Source organism: Artemia sp. Qi Xiang Cuo, chromosome 13 (genome assembly GCF_049724085.1).
Source record: "Artemia sp. Qi Xiang Cuo chromosome 13, ASM4972408v1, whole genome shotgun sequence".
Classification (NCBI taxonomy): domain Eukaryota; kingdom Metazoa; phylum Arthropoda; class Branchiopoda; order Anostraca; family Artemiidae; genus Artemia; species Artemia sp. Qi Xiang Cuo.
The window spans coordinates 13,718,604-13,740,739 of NC_142806.1; the positions used below are offsets into that span (position 1 = coordinate 13,718,604).

General features: G+C 34.0%; 1 protein-coding gene across 1 annotated transcript in view; it reads right to left on the minus strand.

The window, feature by feature from the left end:
- Positions 1-12,664: 12,664 nt before the first annotated feature.
- The window catches only part of LOC148944986 (proton channel OtopLc-like), a 104,814-nt gene continuing 95,342 nt past the window's right edge, over positions 12,665-22,136 (minus strand). Inside the window, exon 7 of the mRNA XM_089099192.1 lies at positions 12,665-14,121. Within this exon, the coding sequence (XP_088955318.1) occupies positions 13,064-14,121 (1,058 nt within the window). The 3' untranslated portion in view covers positions 12,665-13,063. The remainder of the gene's footprint in view (positions 14,122-22,136) is intronic.

Here is a 22,136-nt window from a genome sequence, read left to right on the forward strand (position 1 = left end):
GTACATAGCAAAATATTAGAAAGAATACTAGATGCTGGATTAGCTCATTGGTTAGAAAAAGATAGGATTTTGAAGGAGGAGCAGGCAGGATTTCGAGATGGATGTAATGCTATTGATATTGGGTCTTAGTCCTACAGGCGCTTGTAGAAAAATATGCAAAATGGGAAAAATAGGTTGTACGTTCATTCTTAGATCTAGAAAAAGCCTTCGACCGCATTGATAGGATTTTCCTGTGCTTAGAACTGTTAAAGGTAGGCTTACCAAGACTTTTTGTTAGGATACTAGCTGATATGTATAGAAAGACATTTGGTATAGTTAAAGTTTTAGGGAAGGGATTATCGTCGCCGTTCGAAATTAGAAAAGGAGTAAAACTGGGTAGTAGTGTTTCGCCTAGGTTGTTCACGTTGTTTATAAATGATATTGTTGACCATTTTAAAAAGGTATGGGCCCCTACGGTGTCACTAGGGAACTTGACGTTATCTCTGTTGCTTTTTGCTGATGATGCGGTGTTGATAGGCAAGTCACCAGAGGAGCTTCAAATCTTATTGAGTATATTAAAAGAATGTTTAGATGGAAAGAAACTAGTGTTGAATATCAAAAAGACTGAGATTGTGGTTTTTAGAGGAATTCGTGTGAATAATGATGATCAAAAAGTAGAATTTTATTATAAAGGTGAAAAAGTAAAAGAGAGTGAAATTTTTAAATATTTGGGAGCAACACTTTCAGCAAAAGGAGGATGGAAAGAGCATGTAAAAGAGATGATTAAGAGAGGGAAAGCAGTTTCAGCTGCCATTTTACGTAATTCAAGGCTTTCAAATATAAAAGATCTAAAAATGCATAAATATGTTTTTAATTCTAAAGTTTTGCCTACTATCCATTACGGAGCTGAACTCTGGGGGCATGACCCGGCACCACAACTGGAATCAATTCAGCTGCAACACTTTAAGAGATTAATTGGTCTTCACGTAAAGACCCACAATTAGGCAATAAAAGGTGACCTAGGTATATTTTCGCTGAGAATGGGTAGATTAGCACAGATGATCCGGTACTGGATAGATAGATAGATAAGATAGATAAGATATTTATTTCTAGAAATTGCTATCACAAGCCCTGAAGGGCCGAATTCGAATTTCGAAGTCCATAAAAAACAAACAAGCAAGAAAATCATAACAAAAGCACAACAACTTAAAGATTGGCAACCAATGAAAAAAAAAATTAAAATAAATAAATAATCAAATATAGGAATGCTGTATGATTCCTTTGTCAATTATATTAAAAACTTCAAAATGGCAACTAGTTAATAAGATAAAAACTAATAAAACTGAACATAAATAAATAATATAAACAATAACAGATGTTTAAAAAAAAACATAAAAAGGGGATAGGGAACAAAAAAAAGAGTATAAAGGAAACCGAGCTGTTTCATTTATTATCTAAGAGAAAATACAAAATTTATTTTAACATTAACCACTAATTCTTAAATAAGTAAAAAAAGTGATAAAAGATTTTTTATACCGCAAGGTAGTACAAAGACTGGGAGATAAGGTGGGGATAGGCTGGGACACAGTTCGTGGAGGACGATTTCTATCAGGTACATGGTATGCAGGGAAAAGGTTCGCAGTACGGGGGTTCAAAAGTGCCAACTTACCAAAACGGAGGCACAATTTAATTCTTCGTCTCTCGAGGGTCTCTAGGTTTGAAATATTTAACAAATACAAATACGGTATCTTGCCCTCTTTAAAAATAATTCTTAGAGCTCTCTTTTGGACATTTTAAATTTTTCGTGTTGCTTCATTAGGGAGGCCAGTGTGCCACACAGGACAAGCGTACTATAATATGGGACGCACAAAAGAAATGTATACTTGTAGTAAATGTGATTCGGGACAACTGAATTTATTTAAAAGTTTAAGGAGGGAAAGCGAGGAGTTTGCTTGTCGTAGGATATTATTTATATGGGCATCCCATTTCAAATTAGAAGAAATTGTAACACCAAGGAGTTTAAGAGATGTGACAGAGGTTTCAGGAGGTATAGGAGCAAGAAAAAGGGGAGGGGATTTAAGGAAACTTACTGAGACTATTGCGGATTTAGAAGGGTTAACAGTCATGCTAACAGTACTGGCTAAAAGTTCTAAGTCTGCCAGAAGATAGGTTAGCAAAAGCAGCTTATGTGGAGATGCTACGGTCGAAACGTAAAAGATCATGGCCGTATCAAATAAAAAATGTTTTAGATGGATTAGGAATATCATATATTTGGAATGAGGGGCTAGGACCCTCAGATCAGGGTGAGTCGTTTTTTGCTAATATTTTATTAAAAAAAAAATAACACGAATTACAAATATGGACCCACTCAGTTAAAAAATCTGAAGCAATGAAGTTTTATTCCCATGTAAAAGAGATATTTGGATTTTAATATTATTTTAAACTAGGACTACCGGGGGAGACATTGAGGACTTGGTTTCAGATCCGAGCGAATTGCCTGCCTCTAAAAAATAGAAAAAGAGTATTTGAAAGAAAAAGGGTGGCCCCAGATGTAGATGCGGATTACTCTTGCCCCAGATGTAACCTAGGTATTGAGGATGTGGCGCATATTCTCACCGAGTGCCAGCAACTTTCTCTATTAAGGGAAAAGTATTTTGTGGGTGGTAACTTGGTGTTCCCTGGTATCTTTAAAATGACTGTAAAAAGGACAATCAGGCAGTTATATAAATATGTAAATGAAGCGTTGACATCAATGAGTGAAACTTGATATTTATGTTATTTTTCTTGTGGAGTGTAACTAAAAATATTGTTCAGTATGGCCTGTTTTTTGGCTTATAATAAATTATTATTATTATTATATTTGATACTCCAAAAAATCAATATTTATTTTTGAATGATTTGGCAAAGAATAATGTTAATAAAAGGAGGATATTGTTTTGAATTGTCGGGGCTGGAGGACTGCACGAGATACGATTCAAACTTTTTTTTATCGACATCTAATACGGATATCTTAGGCCTATGTGAATCTTTTTTAGATGAATTTTCAATTGAAAGTATTCATGTTGAAAATTATCAATTTTTTTTGTGCTTTGGTTAAAAATTGCATATCTGCTCGCGAAAGGTTAGATTATTTGCCAATGAATATTGAAATGCTTTTTGAATCTTGTGTTGCTGAGTGCTTTTTTTTCCAAATAATCAGAATCTGCTCATCGCAGTTATTTATCGTACTCTGTCAGCTAGTCAGATAGAATTTATAAATCATTTTGAATTTTTGTTGGATAAATTAGGTAGTCTTAATAATCCTTATCTAGTTATGGGAGATTTTAATAATAATTTAATGCGCCTTGTATCTGCTAACCAGAACAGAATGGATAGAAACACTGTATAGTTTTTAGAATGCCATTTAGCTTATGGATTAAATCCTGTACGTTTTAAGCCATCCAGGAAAACTGATTGGTCATTTTTACTAATGTATTATATTTTTTCACCCTATAACGCCGTTAATACATATGTCATTCCTGATGATTCATCTGATCACTGCATAATTGTGGCTGATTTTCCGCTTTAGTTCCCGTATAATAAGAAAAGTCATACAAAGCGTCAAGACTTTTCGCATAAAAATTTTTTTTAATTTGACAGAAGCGCTTGGTGACGTTGAGTGGAGTCTAGTAATTAATGAAAATAATCCAAATCAATCCTTAGATAATTTTTATGATATATTGACTGAAAAGCTTGATCAATTTGGTCCGTATAGAATCTCAATTAGAAAGAGAAATGCTCCAAGAAAACCTTGGGTAAATGAGTTTCTTTTGAAGTTGATTAATGAAAAAACTGTTCATATAAAACCAAAATGAAGTATCCTACAGAAATAAATATAATACGTTTAAAAATTATAAAAACCTGTTGGTATGGACTCTTAGAGAAAGTGAAAGAGCTTATTATGAAGATTTATTTCATAATTCTCATTCTCCCTGGAAAACTTGGAGTTTGATTAAGGATAAAATTGAATGAAATTAATAGTTGTCGCATCCCGAGGTGACATATGACATAAACAGTGAAGAAGTTATGTGACCGCAAGCTGTTGCTAATATGTTTGGTGATTATTTTATTGTTGTTGGACTATCTATCGTTTGTGCAGATATGGGTTTTTCTTCTCGCAGGATGTATAAATATTATATCCCTCCCTCTGTAGGTAGGAGCATATTTCTGGCCCCAGTTATTTTTGCAGTATTCTATAAGGTTATCAAAAATATTAAAAGTGGTAATTCAGTGGGATACAATGGACTATTAAAAAAGCTGTTAAAAAATATTGTTGGAGTAATTTTTGAACCACTTATTCATATTTTTAATGTATGTATCAATTCAGGTATTTTCCTAGTAGATGGAAAATTTCTCGGGTAATTTCGTTACATAAAAAAAGGTGATAAATCTGATGTAAATAATTATCGTCCCATTGCAATTTTATTACCTTTATCTAGTGTTTGAAAAAATTTTAAAAGAAAGGATTTCTAATTAATTGGATAAGTTAATTTTTTTTACCAAATACCAGTTTGGATTTAGGGCAAGTTGTTTGACGTAACACGCAGTTACAGCTCTTTTATTAGAATTAGGTAATTGTTTAGACTTTAGATAATGATTTACATGTTATTACTGTTTTCTACGATGTTAAGAAAGCATTTGACACATTAAACCATGGAATTTTTTCTGATAAAATGGAAAATGCAAGGCATAAGAGGACTTCGTAAAATCACACCTGTGTGGATGTAGTATTGCGGTAGATGTCGATGGAAAACTGTCGAATTTAAAAAACCTTATTGATATGGGTGTCCCTCAAGGTTCAGTATTAGGTCCGCTTTTGTTTTTGATTTATATTAATGACCTTCCGCAAAGTTTTCAGGGGAATATTACTCTTGCTATTCTATTTGCAGATGACACAGCTATATCCGTTAAAGCGAGTGATTCAACTACATTCATTGAAAATTTGATTGTCACTATCACTTCAGTTAAGCTATGGTTTGCTTCTAATAATCTAGTACCAAATTTTACTAAAACCGAATTTATAGTTTTTGGTTGTTCAAAACGTGCCACCCAATTGATTTCTTGTCAGGAGCTTCAGGTTAGTGAGAATAAAATTTGTAGGGTTCAGTCATATCGTTATTTAGGAGTTTTCTTGATCCATTATTGTCTTTTCGTAATCACATTGATAATTTAAGAGTTAAACTTGCTCAAAATATTGGGTCGATGTACCGTGTGATAAATATTTTTCCATTTTCCTCTAAAAATAATGTACCACTCTTTAATTGCTTCGAACTTGAATTACTGCTCAATTGTTTATCTTAATACCTTTTGGACACATTTAAAGCAAATATAGGTACTACAAAACAGGGCAGTAAGAATACTTGAAAATTTTTTACATCGAACATCGAAATTGGAAAATACATCTGAAACAAAAACGGTGTTCTTCTTCCTAAATTTGTCAGATTTAAAACGTATAAGTGATGTAAATATTTCCTTATGGCATTTTCAAATTCAAAATCCTAAAAATTATTTCTGTAATAAATCTCTGTTGATTTCGACCCGAATGAAGGTTCGGCTCGTCGGTGGGCAAGATTATACCGAATTCCTTTTGCAAGATGTGAAAGGTTAAGGTTTTCACCTAGGTATCTAATGCCATTCATTGCGAATAAATATAAGCTAAATGATAAAACTCAGATTGATCAATCCCAAAAATCTCAGCTGTATTTAAAGAAGCAATTATTAAAGATTGTTTTTTAATGTTGGTTTATTTACTTTTAATGATAGTTTATTTACCTGTAATGATGGAATTTTAAAAAATTATGATATTTTTGTTCGTGTTTTTGTTTGTATCCACGGTGCGACGGCCTTTCATTCCCCTCTTGCGCAGCATTTCTTTTCTCCCTACCTACTTTTCTTTTATTCCTTGTTTCCTAAGTTTTTGTTGTTATTGTTTTTTTTTTGTTAATTAAGTTAATTTTGCTATTATTATTATGACGACATGTTTTGTTTTGTGTATGTCCCATTATTTAAACACCAAACCTTACGAGCTCTGCTCTCTGTTGGGGGTTAATGTTTTTTTGTATTTTTATGTAGTTTAAGTAAAGTTTAAGCCTAAAGTTTAAGTTCAGGAAATTGAAGACTTTGACAGATGTTTTCGAAGGTTTTTGGGACGTGGGATGATCTGTATTTAACAAGATCGTTATCAACCTACGATGTACACTAGGTAATATTTCCATTTCATCTCTTTGGGAGCTAATCTGCAGCATTCGCTCGGCGGGAATTCCATTGAGATTGTTGCTGTATCTTATGTTTGTGGCCTAAGTACACTTAATTAATATTCAATGACGAATTATTGGCTTTGCTGTGGAACAGACATCTATCTAGAGACAAGATCAGATCCAGGTTTTTCGTTCGGGGGGGGGGGGGGTTTACTAATTTTCGACACGGTTTTCGACTAATTTTACTAGATTTTTCTAAGGTTTTACTAATTTTTGACTAATTTTCGACTGGGTAAAAAATTTCGGGAGGGAGGGGTTCAAACCGGGTACCCCCCCTCTGGATACGGCTTTGTCTAGAGAAAATGCGAATTCTAATGATTATTAGATTGCATCAAGTCAAATTAACCTAAAGACGTTTTTCCATATCAAAAGAACTTGCTGAAGTTATCGATGTACGTGCTCGGAGACATTCCCTCTGATGTGGTGTCTGATGCCATATCATGTCCAGATACTATAAAATTTCAGTGGCGCCAATTGGGTGGGGGGAGAGGGGGAAGAAGGCATTCCCACCCAACCCCCTAGATGTCGAAAAATATTATTTTTTTTATTTTCATTGAAAAATGTCCTTTTTGGTGTTTTCATTGGAAAAAAAACTCCCGAGATTTTAAAAATAAACGAAAAACCGCATCATTTTCATGAAATGCTATCACTGTAAAATGTTCAGCTGTCCTTGGATTTAGAAAGACGCGTTTTCGTGCATAAATTGCTGTTTTGAATTTGCCGCTAGATTTCATCTAGTCTATGGATTATTTTGATGGACTTTGTTTTAAGGAGGACAGGAAAGGCAATGGGAGACCACGGAATCAAATGGGGAGGAAAAACTCTCCTGGACTTAGATTATGCTGATGATTTAAGCATCCTAGATGAAAGTGTGAGCAAAATGAATGAATTTTTAGAGGTTTTGCGAGTTCAGGGTGCTAGAATTGGTTTGAAAATTAATGTTAAGAAGACTTAAGTCACTAAGGCTAGGAATAAGTGAAGATGGAAAGGTGACTTTGGGTAATGAAAATATTGAACAGGTGGACAGCTTTACTTAGCTTGGTAGTATCATTAGTAAAGACGGTGGGAGCAATGAAGATGTTGAATGTAGAATAGCCAACGCTCAGTGTGTTTTTTCACAGTTTAAAAGAGTCTGGAAGAATTGGAAGATAAGTCTGCAAACCAAGATTAGAATATTAGAAGCTACATTGAGGACAGTGGTCAAATATGTCTCTAAAGCATGGACGCTCCGGAAAGCGGATGAAGATTTGCTAGATATTTTCCAGAGAAATTGCTTAAGAATTGTTCTGGGTACCCGGGTGACTGACCGTATGTCAAACAAAAGGCTATACGAAAAATGTGCTTCAATACCGCTCTCTAGGGCTATAATGAAAGAAAGGTTGAGGTGGTTAGGGCACGTTGTACGGATGAAGGATGACAGATTGCCGAAGATTGTTCTTTTCGGCCAACCATCTAGGGCTAAACGGAAAGCAGGTCGTCCCCGTCTGGGGTGGGGGGAATTCATAAAGAAAGATTTAAAGGAAATGGGAACTTTGCGATTGTGTATTAAAAGGGAGGCTTTGAATTTATTGGGATTGGGGAGGAGCTTGCGTAGCTGTGTTGGCCTCAGGCGGCTTGATGCTGCGGTTAGTTATTAGTAGTAGTAGTAGTTTCGTCGAAATATTTCAAGTGAGGCATTAAAAAATGTATCTTATAAAAGCTTTCCCCCTCAATTCAATATTTCTAGTTTTGCCGTTACCTCATCAACATACAGAAAAAATAAAACAATTTTATATGAGCATATCTGCATTTTGCTTCATTTACTGTGCACGAGGACATTTTTTGCCTGAGTTAAAGATATTTCACCAATCACCGGTGGGGTTTCATTTCACTGGGGCTGTCTTATGTTTTTTTTTTATTACCAACTATCGATAAAATAGCGTCAGCTTTTGTCAGTTCTTTGGATTTTCTAGTTGCTGGAAGTTGGTATTATCCTTTGTTCGCACGGATCCGCATTTTTCTCACATTAAGCGGCTCATGCCCGTGCTGCATCATAGTCACATCTGTCGATAAAGAAAGCCAAAGATTGTGAATGACAAGGCATTTTCGTGACTTTAGCGTCACACTTGTATTTAAAAAGCAAAAAATTAAAATGGCAAAAAACTAGTTTAAAGAGTTTGCACCAACAGTAATTTGTGTCAGACTGTTCTCTACCAGTATTAAGTCTTCTTAAATTTTGTCAGATTCCTCTCCCAGATAGAAAAACCGTTGTTCTAAGTTTCCATCTTTTCTAGTTTTAAAAATTATGCCTTAAACCTTGACTTGGATTGGTCAATCCAGAAATTTACGTTTGAAATTTGAACTCGAGAAATTACGAACGGCAAACGTAATTGGCGCTGTAGTCGTGCGTAATTTTGATTTTATCAACAAGTGTGACTGTAATGTAGCACGAGCATCATGGATACAACAGCATTGCGAAACTGGGTATACTGAATGGATCCCAGACATCCATTAAAACGCAGAAAACAAGAGTTGAATCGAGCAAAATCGTTTGCAAGTTTAAAATTTTCTTACTGGTTTTATAAACAAATGGCGGGCTGGTTTTTTTTTTTTTTATCATAAAAAATTGAATTTGGCTTACATTTTGCAGCTGAAATTATTTTTTTAGTGCAATCCATCTTATAAAATTTTAAGGTACTGGTGCAGTATAACGAGACTTCTAAAGAAGCCAACTTTGGCTAATGAAATAATATAATATAATATATTTATATATAAATATATTTATAATAATATAATAAAATAACATATGAAATAATATAAAATAGGTTGTATATATAATAGTTTAGAAATAAATCTGGGCTATATATTTGCACATTAGGGAGGGGGTGGGGGTAAAGCGTAGCATATATTAAACACGTAACCTAACTTAACCTAGGTACCTCCCCCCCCCCCAAACCAAAAAAAACAACAGTTTAAAGATCGTAAACGCCATGAGAACTAAGTTTTGCATTTCATTTCTCAATAGCGGTCTCTTGAAAATAACCCGTCTGGCGGGTTTTGTCTCTTATTAGTATATAGAAGTGTCGTTATTATGCACCAGTACCGATTTTAAAATAAGCTCGCTGCTGCGTGTCTCTTAACAGGTGAATTGAAATATTTCAACGGAAGTGTTGACCCGCCACAATGCAGGAACGGACGTCAGATGCTTAACGGATGTTGACAGATCAAGGACAAATTTGCGTTTTACGATATTTTACATCTGCTTTAACCCGAGGTTATGCTGAGGACAGTTAAAAATTTGGAAGAGTTTAAAAATTAGATGGCAGTGTCGTTTTATATAAATTGTAAATTTCCAAATCATCTACTTTACAATGGTACTTCTTTCTTAAATTTGATTAGACTGTATGTCAAAGTTTTATTTAAACTCAAATGATATTTTTGCGTATTTGAAACTGGTTAATCACCTCATGGTCTTCTTGTGATTAAAATACCTAAACATTCAGTAGTTTTAAATTATCCTCTTCTTACTCTTTGTTGGGATTGTTATAGAGACGCTTTCGCAAATTCGCATCACCAGAACCAAATTCTGGGCCCTGCACCGGGTAGCTGCAGCTAGGTTCGAGCACTGGGTGCCGTCTTGCTAAGCAAAGATCGATTCCATTGCGCCACTACAGGGCTTTCTAAATTGCCAAAAAAATTTCTGGGATTATTAAGTTGACTTATTTCAAAGTCATAAAACAAAATATAGAAATCTGACAAAGGATAATCTAAAAAAGGCTACAACAGAGAAAATAGTAAGATATTAATTTAAAGGTAAACTATTTGTTCATAAGGAAGAAGCAAACACAAAGTGTTGAAACACAAAAATGTTTGAAATAACTCTGGATGTTTAGGCTAATACAGATTTTCAATGTATTCCCAAAGATCTGTACAATACGAGTACTTTAAAGCAATCTACTTTCTAGAAATATAAAACGTTTAAATTGTCGTAATGCGTATTTCTAAGTTTAATAAAGTAATATATATCTAACAAATTGTACTACATAATAAAATATAAGATAAAATTATAAACCAAAAACACTGTAAAACAGAAGTAATGGTTATAAAGATTCCTTACAAAGCTTGAAATTTGAAGGTTCTAGTTTAGAAATGAGAACGCTTCGAGGCTAAAGAAAAAAGATAGGTTTTTTGCCACTCACTTTAATAAATTCAAAATGCCGTAATATGTATTTCTATACTTGACAAAGTAAACTACGCAATTTAATGAAAGACAAAATAATAAGCTCAAAAAACACCGTAAGACAATAGTAATGGTTATAAAGAAGCCTTACAAACTTTGAACTTGGAGGCTCTTGTTTAGAGATTAGGACAATGAGAGGTTAAAGAAGACAAGAGGCTTGTTTTGCACCTCACGTAAAAAGTTGTTGTTTCATGTAAAAGATTTTTTCAGGATTAGGTCTCCAGCCCTAATTAGGGGGTTGAGAGGTTTTTCCAAGTTTTTAATTCCAATGAAGCAAAATAGGGAAGCTTGTCTGATTAATGCTAAAGCTCCATTTCCAAATTCCACATAAGCAAGCACGAAATTAAAACGTTAAAATACAGATTAAAGTATTTAAAGATTAATAATAGTGATCTGGGATCATGAACGACAGATTTCAATTTTATAAGGTGCGTTTTAGTTTCCGATTTCGATTTCTTCAGTTCGTTATCGGGCTTAACTTTATAGCTTTTCCTAATTGCAGACAAACAATGCACAAGGAAAAGGTTAAAATTTTGCATAAGGTCTTTGAAGATCAGTAAAAACAAATGGGGCCTGAATCTTAAATTTCTGTTCTATAGGGTGTGTTTTACTTTCTGATTTCAATTTCTTCAGTTAGTTACCGGGCTTAACTAAATAGCTTCCTTTCCAAATTTTACATAAACAACGCATAATTTAAACGTCAAAATATTGCATGAGGTATTTAAAAATTAACTATAGCAATCCAGGGTCATGAACCGTAAAGTTTAGCTTTGCTGGGTGCGTTTCAGTTTCCGATTTCAATTTTTGCAATTATCAATTGCGCTTAACTTTACAGCTCCCTTTTTAAATTTCACATAAACATACATAAAATGAAAGCAATAAAACAACACAAAGTGTTGAATGTTAATAATAGTGATCCAGAATCACTAATCATAGAATCCAAGCTGTGTTAGGTGCGTTTTAGCTTCCAGTTTTGATTTTTTCGGCTAATAATCGGGCTTTACTTTACAGCTCCCTTTTTAAATTTCACATAAACATACATAAAATGAAAACAATAAAACAACACAAAGTGTTGAATGTTAATAATAGTGATCCAGAATCACTAATCATAGAATCCAAGCTGTGTTAGGTGCGTTTTAGCTTCCAGTTTTGATTTCTTCGGCTAATAATCGGGCTTTACTTTACAGCTCCCTTTTTAAATTTCACATAAACATACATAAAATGAAAACAATAAAACAACACAAAGTTTTGAATGTTAATAATAGTTATCCAGAATCACTAATCATAGAATCCAAGCTGTGTTAGGTGCGTTTTAGCTTCCAGTTTTGATTTTTTCGGCTAATAATCGGGCTTTACTTTACAGCTCCCTTTTTAAATTTCAAATAAACATACATAAAATGAAAACAATAAAACAACACAAAGTTTTGAATGTTAATAATAGTGATCCAGAATCACTAATCATAGAATCCAAGCTGTGTTAGGTGCGTTTTAGATTCCAGTTTTGATTTTTTCGGCTAATAATCGGGCTTTAATTTACAGCTCCCTTTTTAAATTTCACATAAACATACATAAAATGAAAAAAATAAAACAACACAAAGTTTTGAATGTTAATAATAGTTATCCAGAATCACTAATCATAGAATCCAAGCTGTGTTAGGTGCGTTTTAGATTCCAGTTTTGATTTTTTCGGCTAATAATCGGGCTTTACTTTACAGCTCCCTTTTTAAATTTCACATAAACATACATAAAATGAAAACAATAAAACAACACAAAGTGTTGAATGTTAATAATAGTGATCCAGAATCACTAATCATAGAATCCAAGCTGTGTTAGGTGCGTTTTAGCTTCCAGTTTTGATTTCTTCGGCTAATAATCGGGCTTTACTTTATAGCTCCCTTTTCAAATTTCACATAAACATACATAAAATGAAAACAATAAAACAACACAAAGTTTTGAATGTTAATAATAGTTATCCAGAATCACTAATCATAGAATCCAAGCTGTGTTAGGTGCGTTTTAGCTTCCAGTTTTGATTTTTTCGGCTAATAATCGGGCTTTACTTTACAGCTCCCTTTTTAAATTTCACATAAACATACATAACATGAAAGCAATAAAACAACACAAAGTGTTGAATGTTAATAATAGTGTTCCAGAATGACTAATCATAGAATCCAAGCTGTGTTAGGTGCGTTTTAGATTCCAGTTTTGATTTTTTCGGCTAATAATCGGGCTTTACTTTACAGCTCCCTTTTTAAATTTCACATAAACATACATAAAATGAAAACAATAGAACAACACAAAGTGTTGAATGTTAATAATAGTGATCCAGAATCACTAATCATAGAATCCAAGCTGTGTTAGGTGCGTTTTAGCTTCCAGTTTTGATTTTTTCGGCTAATAATCGGGCTTTACTTTACAGCTCCCTTTTTAAATTTCACATAAACATACATAAAATGAAAAAAATAAACAACATAAAACATTGAAAATTAGTAACAGCAATCCAGGGTCACTAGTAATAGAATCCAAGCTGTATTAGGTGCGTTTTAGCTTCCAATTTTTATTTCTTCGGCTAACAATCCGGCTTAACTTTATAGCTCCTTTTCCAAATTTCACATAAACAAACAGTAGAATGAAAACGATAAAAAATAGCTAAAGGCATTGAAATATTAGTAATAACAATCCAGGGCCATGAGCCGTAAAATTCAAGCTGCACTGGATGCGTTTCAGTTTTCGATTTCTCCATAGTATTTATAGACCACATAGCAAAATTGCATACCAGAAGAAAAGTCACAATTTCACGTCCAGGTTTCTCTTTCTGCTCTTTCCTTGTTGTGGTATACCGTCGAGATGCATCTAATATAAATAAACTTTGGGCTACAGCTTGAATAATTGAGCCCAGGGCAGCACCCATCCCAAGGTAAGTATCGAACCCAGCATCTTTATGGTTATACGCTGCATTTATTATAAAAACATTATAAGAGAATACACCCACTTGTCCCATAACAAGCAGTATATCGTCTAGCTCCATCTCTTTTGTTGTATCGAAGCGAAGTTTTCGTATTGATATCATACCAGCTATGGTTGCAATAATTGTGACAAAATAAATCGCAAGTCTTGAGAAGGTCACTTGAAGAATAGCCATTCTTACATATTCTGGTCGATTAATCAGTGTAAAGAAGAGGATTAAGCTAATTATTGTTCCAACAAAGACAAAAATACCTAAGAATAAACCCTTATTAGCTTTAGAGCAATCTACTGAATAATGATGTCTTGACCGTCTCTGTAAATTTGATTCATTATCAATAGCAGATAATCCAGTATTTTTCCAAAGTAAATAAGATATAGCAGCACAGATTAGGGAATATTCAATAGTGCAAGGAAATAAGAAAGGACTTGCGTCCTGCACAAGACTTCCCATTACGTCTGTACGTCTGCATTCGTCATCAAATACATGGAAAAGATGGCTCTCATCCTCTGGAGATGATTTGGCTGCGCGTGCAATGCGACCGTGGCTTTCAGATGTGTTTAAACCTTGAAGAACGCCTATTAAGGTATTATTCAATATCTCCGGGTAAGATTCTGTCATATTATCTTTGATATTTTCAGTCGTCATTGAGTATTCCATGCCTGTAAAGAATGAACTGAATTAGTTTGTACTACCATTTTAATTTTAAACTAGATACAAAGGCCAAAGGCAGCTTTGCCATTTTTTGTCACTTCCCTCCAATCATTTAGGCCTTCCACCCCTACGGGTGGTGCTTAGGACTTTGCTCGTCGTAGCTGGCATTAACAGATGTTGCTCTATGCTATAACCCCAGTATATTTTTATCGACAAACTAATCCAATTATATTCTGAGAGGATGCCTTCTATTATAATTTTAGCTCAAAAACACCACCTTTTTTCTTGCCAAAGAAGACAAAAACTGCCACCCTCATGCAAATTTGGAAGTACCGTAGCGTATACTCTTTTTAGAAGGATCGTATATCCCCCAGCCGTGAGACAAAACAGGGTAAATCTACCAGTACTACGGAAAAATCTTTACAGTTTTGAGAGGACAAATGACGCGGAATTTTTTTCGGGGGAGGGGGGGGGGCTATAATAAAACGATGTCTTCCATAATCTGAATAAAAAGTGCCGAAAAATTCGAGAAAATTAACGATTTCGAGTGAGCGAGACCTGGAGACCCACCTAGTTTACGTGCCCTCTACAAACAAATACCTAAAACCTCTATTTATCCTGGACGAATACTCTGGAAACCATTCAGCATATCTTCATTGACCTTTCTTACTCTCCACGTGAGGACTATACTTGACCACCCTTGCTCACTATGGCCTCTAGTATTCTATTCTTAGTTCTAAAGTCTGTTTCCTGTTCTTCCAAGCTTTGTTCTAGCGTGAAAATACCATGTGCCTAGAGAAATTGAGACCCGAACACCATGCAAATATGAAAATCAATGCATTCATGAATTAAATTTTGAAACGTAAATTGGCTGAGGGATTTGGCTATGCACACCTAAATTTTGCCTTTCTGAACCTACTGTAACTGAAAATACTATAATAAAAAGTACTCTAAGTTCTTACTATCCCCTTCTCCATCAGCATGAAACTCAATTTTTTTACGTCATTCATTGTTTTTAAAATTTCATTTTCGATTTTGATTTACTAGAGACAACATTCACTTTTTAATTCCTTTTCACTACCTTAACAGTTTGATAGAAATAAAAATGCGGTTAAAAAATGAGCAAAAATTAATCTATATTTAAAGAAACAAACTTTGAAACGACCCCCCCCCCAAAAAAAAAACAAAAAGTAATAGAACCTTCCTATTGTTACAAGTGTATCTTTTCTATTTATATTTTAGCTTCATGTGATATTTTTCCAAGATTTCGCTTCATTTCTAAATAAGAAATTGTTTTGTTTATAATAAACTATACAACGAATTTAATTATTTCAAATAAGAAATTTACTTTAAAATTTACTTTAATCAGCTTCTCATTTTAGATTTGTCTTTCTGAACCTACTGTAACTGAAAATATTATAATAAAAAGTACTCTAAGTTATTACTGTCCCCTTCTCTATCAGAATGAAACTCAATATTTTTATTTCATTCATTGTTTTTAAAATTTCATTTTCGATTTTGATTTACTAAAGACAATATTCACTTTTTAATTTCTTTTCATTCACCTTAACAGTTTGATAGAAATAAAATAGCGCTTACAAAATGAGCAAAAATTAATCTATATTTAAAGACCCCCTCCCCCCAAAAAAAAAAAATAGAAGGTAATAGAACCTTCATATTGTCACAAGTGCATCTTTTCTATTTATATTTTAGTTTCATGTGATATTTTTCCAAGATTTCATTTGAATTTCTAAATAATAAATTGTTTTGTTTATAATAAATTTTACAATGAATTCAATTATTTCAAATAAGAAATCTCCTTTAAAATTTACTTAAGAAGTAATGATGCATTCTACTATCCAACTATACCAATAAGGACACAAAAAAGGCATTATCTTGTTTGATGTAATTGAAGATAAACATATTTAAAAAATAAATAAAATGATCTTGCAGAGAAATAAAACTGAGAACAAGCAGAGACTGGACCAAACACTGTATGCTCTTCAATATCAGAACCTGAGCTGGATCTCTATTGGCGATCTATTCAAATTTTACGCTTTGAAGGTTCAAATTGCACCCAACCTCCATCTGTAGGGGGGAGGTCATAATCCTTGTCATTATAACATATGTTGTAAGAAAAAAAAGGGTTATCAGACTTTAGTAAGACTTCGTGGAAGAAAGAGTCACTTAGAGTCAAAGCTGGGGTTTTCAGCTGTCCAGGATTTCATGTCAATAGGGTTGAAAAGAGGGTCAAATCTGAACCAAACTTTGTCAGAATTAAGAGATGGTGTTCTTTTTAAAACTTTTGGGGATCTGAACCCAAAATAGCCTGTTTGGAGGAGGTATCCTTAGATTCTTGTCATCTGAATACCTAGCAGATGGGGATGTAGAATTTCGACCGAAATTGATAGGAATTAAGATTGTCCTGGCTGTGTGTTTTGGGTATTCGTACCCCCTTCGGAAGATTTTTGGGAAGAGGGGTCCTACATTCATGTCATCAGGATATACAACAGAATGTGGTTCAGATCTTCAAGAAATTTGGCGGGTAGCAAGAGCTGATGACTTGATCATAGTTTGGGAATCAGAATCCTATCTCAGTACATACAGCAGATATAGTCGTCATCTGTCAATTAAATATTGGACAGAAGTAAGAATAAGTATGCCATTGTACCATCTGGTGTGGATTCTAAACACATTCCAGCCAAACTGTTCGTTTTCTATTGAAATTGTTGTCATAACGAAATTTGGCAGTGTTTTTGGATACCAGCCAAACTGTTCGTTTTCTATTGAAATTGTTGGCTTCCAGCTATTCATGGTAAAAACTAATGTATAAACATAGTTTTAATCAATGCTCCTCCAAAAAAAAATAACTAGGTTTTCGCCTTGTTTCTATAAGAGAAACATAAAAAGCAGAATTTTCTCTAAAGAAACATACTCTAAAGAAACATAGTTTTTACCATGAATAGCTGGAAGCCAACAATTTCAATAGAAAACGAACAGTTTGGCTGGTATCCAAAAACACTGCCAACTTTCGTTATGACAACAATTTCAATAGAAAACGAACAGTTTGGCTGGAATGTGTTTAGAATCCACACCAGATGGTACAATGGCATACTTATTCTTATTCTTACCATATTTTTGCCGGGGTGCTACCATTTCGGCGAACCGTCACAAGCACGAAACGTCATAACATCGAAGCGTCAGAACCTCGAATCGTCATAACATTTCGACTATATATTTGCACATCAAGGGGGTGGGGGTAAAGTATAGTATATATTAAATACGTAACCTAACCTAGGTACCTTCTCCCCCCTAAAACCCAAAAAACTAAAGTTTTAAATTTTTATGATGTTATGACGGTTCGAGGTTCTGACGGATTTTTTTGTCGATGTTATGACGGATTTTGTACTGCTCCTGACGTTCGTGCTCCAAACGGTTCGATGTTATGACGCCTTCCCATTTTTGCCTAAAGAGGAAAAGCTCCAGACGGTTCGATGTTATGACGCCTTCCCATTTTTGCCTAAAGAGAAAAAGTGGAAAAGTGGTGGATTCTAAACACATTCCAGCCAAACTGTTCGTTTTCTATTGAAATTGTTGTCATAGCGAAAGTTGGCACTGTTTTTGGATACCAGCCAAACTTAGTGTGAAGTAAGAGCAAGTGTCCTACCTATGCTTTATGGAATTTATACTTAACCTGTCCCATCCTCTCTTTGTCTTTCTTTGTTTTATTGACCCTTAAGTCTGAATTTGGTCCATTTGGGTTTGTGATAGCCGTTTTTCAGTAATAAATCTTATTTTATCTTATTCAAGGTAGGGGGGTCAATAAATTACAGTATTGCTGGTCTTAAAGAAAATAATTGGGGAGAATGAGCTAATTTAATAGTTTTGCTCTTCGGGGATCCGAAATCGTAGCTCAGAAATGTTATATTCTGTAACTCTATGATAATATTAATTAAAAAAAACAACTTTTTCCACAAAATAAGTTTTTCAAAAAAAAAGTAAAGAACTCTATTAAACCAAAAATGAGGAAAAATAGAATAAAACAATCTACCAAGCGTGGAAAAATTTGTGGAAAATTTTTTTTCCACAAAATAAGTTTTTCAAAGAAAACTAAAGAACTCCATTAAACCAAAAATTAGCAAAAATAAAATCAAATAATCTACCAAGCGTAAAATTACCACAAATCAGCATTGATATATAAATGAAACCCAAAACGAACAGAAATGACAATGAATAACCGATTCAAACTGAAAACGAGCAGAAATTAATATGAGTAGGGCTCAAAACCCTTATTCCTTCCCAAGGCCAGAACATAATTTGCACTTTACTGAACAAAGTACAAATAAATGTGCATTGTCAGTATAATGTACATATGCTGATATTTATTCCTCAAAATGTTAATCTTTACTTTTATTTGAAAACTTATTTTGTGGAAAATATTTTTTTTATTTAATTTCTATTTGTTTTATATTGACGTGGTCTTTTTCAGGAAAAAAAGAAAATGATATTTTAAATTTTATCATTTTTTGTTAAATTTATAGTTTGGCCTGTTATATGTACACTAGAGAAACTTTTTCGACAATTTTTAACAACATACACTCTTTTAAAAATTTGGACACAAATAGCAGTGTTTAAATTAACTTTATACCTCCTCTAGTTCACCTGAAAAGTAAAACTTAATACTATTCGCAAAAAATCCTATCCGTCAACTTTGACAGCTTGGATACACTTACACTCTTTTGATTTTGTCAAATTTTCAGAACAGAAATAGTAATAAAAGTAGAACCGAAATTTTGAACATATTAGCCTCAGTTGTTGTTGGGATATTGATGATATGTCTTATTGACAACAAGCATAAACACCGAGCGTTTTGATTTAATCTTAAGGTAATATTTAGTTTTAAACATAATGGGCAAATTGCATAACTGTGGAGGTTGAACTACGCAATAGCCCTAGAGATACAGTTACAAGACAGTTCAGCTATGCTGAGCAAAATGTCTATTTTAAAATTTTGATTGGAATTGTTTGGAAAATAATTAGCTGAAGAGGAGGACTGATTACCCTCCAATCACGTTTGACTTTTAAAAAGGACACTAGAACTTTGAACTTCCAATCAAATTAGCTCCTTTAAAATATCAATGATATTACTAGCTATGATACAGCAGCGCTGCCTATGATTTTCACTTATATGCCCTTTTAATACTTGCATACGTATAGTTTTTTCGTTGAATTGAGACTCCTCCTAAAAGTTTCAACCAAATGCCCTTAGTGTCTTCTGGCTAGTCCAAAATCTGTCACAAGTTATCCTGAAAGGTATATCTTATTAATATAAACCGTTTTTCTGATATTGTTTTGTCACCCTTTTGACAATCTACATTATCATAGTTCGTTTTGATTTAGTTCAATAACCGCCTAAACGTTCCTTGAAAGCTTCAACTTCTTTAGCTTGTGTATTAGCAATAGTTATAGTTGCAGTAGTAGCATTAGGAGTAGAAGAAGTAGTATTATGGTGCAAATATTGTCTTTTGGTTAGTTCAGTATCCCCCACAACAAGTCTTGTAAGTTTTAATTTCCCAACGAAACTATTCATAAGATATTGCTCATATGCCATTTTGACGACCTGCATGTGGATGGCAGGTTGTCATCTGTACAACAGAAATTTCCAGAAATATTCTCTGAAAGTTTCGCCTTCATACCATGTTAAATAATCAATATGGCCTTTCCTAACACAAAAGCTACAGAGGCTTTCTATTGTAGCTCATATCACAGGCAGCACAATAGCGATGCCTAAGTAAAGAGTAATGTGGGCAAAATGTACTATTTATTTTATTTCATTTTTTTTTTTTTTTTTTTTTTTTTTGGTTTTAGACCAGGGCACTTCGTATAGAAAGAGTTGTCTCAGAAACTTCAAAAGGGGCTCATTCGATTGGAAATTGAAAGGCCCAGTGCCCTTTTCAATAGTCAAAAGTGATTGGAGGGCACCCAGCCCCTCCAATTTCGAGAAATTTTGAGATAACGATTTTGCTCAGCGTAGTTGAAAGGTCTGGAAATTATGCTTTTGAGAATGACACCCTCCCATAACCCTCAGGTCAAGGGTTGTAAGTTATGCCCTGGGGGCATATGAGGTTTTTATAAGGATTTGTTGTAGAAAGGATTTGTTAGAAGGATTTGTTGTAGAAAGTTTGAAAGGGGCTCAGTCGATTGGAAATTGCAACTCCTAGTGTCTTTTTTAATAGTCAAAAGTGATTGGACTTTTGACTATTAGGGCAACCAGCCCAACCCCACGCCCATCATTTCCCATACATATTCAATCAATATTTTGAGATAGCCATTTGGTTCAGTGCAGTTGAAAGGTCCAGTAATTATGTCTTTGAAGATAACCCTTCCACAGCCCTCAGGGCAAGCGTTGTAAGTTATGCCTCGGGGCATATTATGTTTTTATGCAAAGGGTAGTCGTATAAACTTTGTAGGAGGCTCATTGGATTAGAAATGAGAAGCTCTAGTGCCCTTTTTAAGAGTCAAAGTGTCGGAGGGCAACTACCCCCCCCCGCTTACATTCTATTTTCCCCAAAATGAATCCCATTGAAATTTTGAGATAGCCATTTGTTCAAAAACAGCCTAAATAACACATAACAGGGCCCTTGGGGTTGACATAACCCCCCAGAGTCTGGAGGCAAGGATTGGTAAGTCTTGCCCCGGGGGTATGCAAGCTTCTTATGGAAGGGTTGGTTGTGTGAACTTTAGAGGAGGCTTATTTAATTGGAATTCTAAGTTTCTAGTTCTCTTTTAAGAGTCTACTACTACTGCAGCTACTGCCACTAAAGCTAGGGCTACTAATGTTAATTTTGTTGCTACTACTCCTACTGCTACTACTAATACTAAGGGTATTAAAGCGAAACATTTGGGAAAAATTAAACTGTATGGAATTAAAGTGAAACACACCATACCCACACAGTTTGTTAAGAAGACGTATCAGAAATACTTCAGGAACGGCTCATTGTATTAAGGTTAAACTTTCAGCGTGTGTTGAAGGAGATCTTGAAGGAACCGACGGTGCTATGCATATACTGCTACTAATGCTACTACAACTATCGCTATTACACAAGCTAAGAGTATTAAGGTGAAGCTTTCAATGAATATTTAGGCGGTGTTGAACTAAATAAAAAAATTATAGTGCCATTTTTAAGAGTCAAAACAGATTGAAGGGGAAGCAGCCCTCCACCAACGCTCATTCATTTTACAAGCACATCCAGTTTCAAAATTTTTAGACAGGTCTTTTGTTTAGCATTGTAGAACGGTCTAGTAGCTATGTCTCTAAGGATATTGGGTATTTCAGCCCCCTCACAATTATGGAATCGGTCCATTATGCTTTAAAACTAAATGTTGCTTTAAAACTGAATCAAGAGGCAGTGTGTTTATGGTTTTCAGTAAGACACCTCAGCAATATATCGAAAATGACTGGGGGTATTAAGCGGAAACAATCGGGGCTACTACTATTACTACTTCTGCTCTTACGATTTAAATAAATAAAAAGAATGTAAATGTATCCAAGTTGTAAAAGAGCATAAAAAGAATTTTTTGGGTAATATTATGTTTATTTTTCCTGTCAATTAGGGGAGATATTAAATTAAATTAAAGAATACTATTTGTGTCAGGATTAACATTGGCAAAAAAGTTTCTCCAACATGTAATCAGGTAGCAATCAGCTATGGATTCCTATAGAAAAACCGTAAAGATATAAAATATGTTTTTTCCACGAAAAAGACAATTTAAATAAAAAAAGAACAGAAAATTAATTTAAAAAACTTTTTTCTACAAAACAAGTTTTTCAAAGAAAAGTAAAGAGCTTTATTAAATTAAAAATAAGCAGAAATAAAGTCAAATAATCTTCCAAGCGTAAAACTACCCAAAATCACAATCAATAAATGAATGAAACCCAAAACGAACAGAAATTACAATAAATATCCGAGTCAAGCTCAGAGCAAGCAAAAATGACCATGAGTCGTGCTGCCAACCCCCCTGC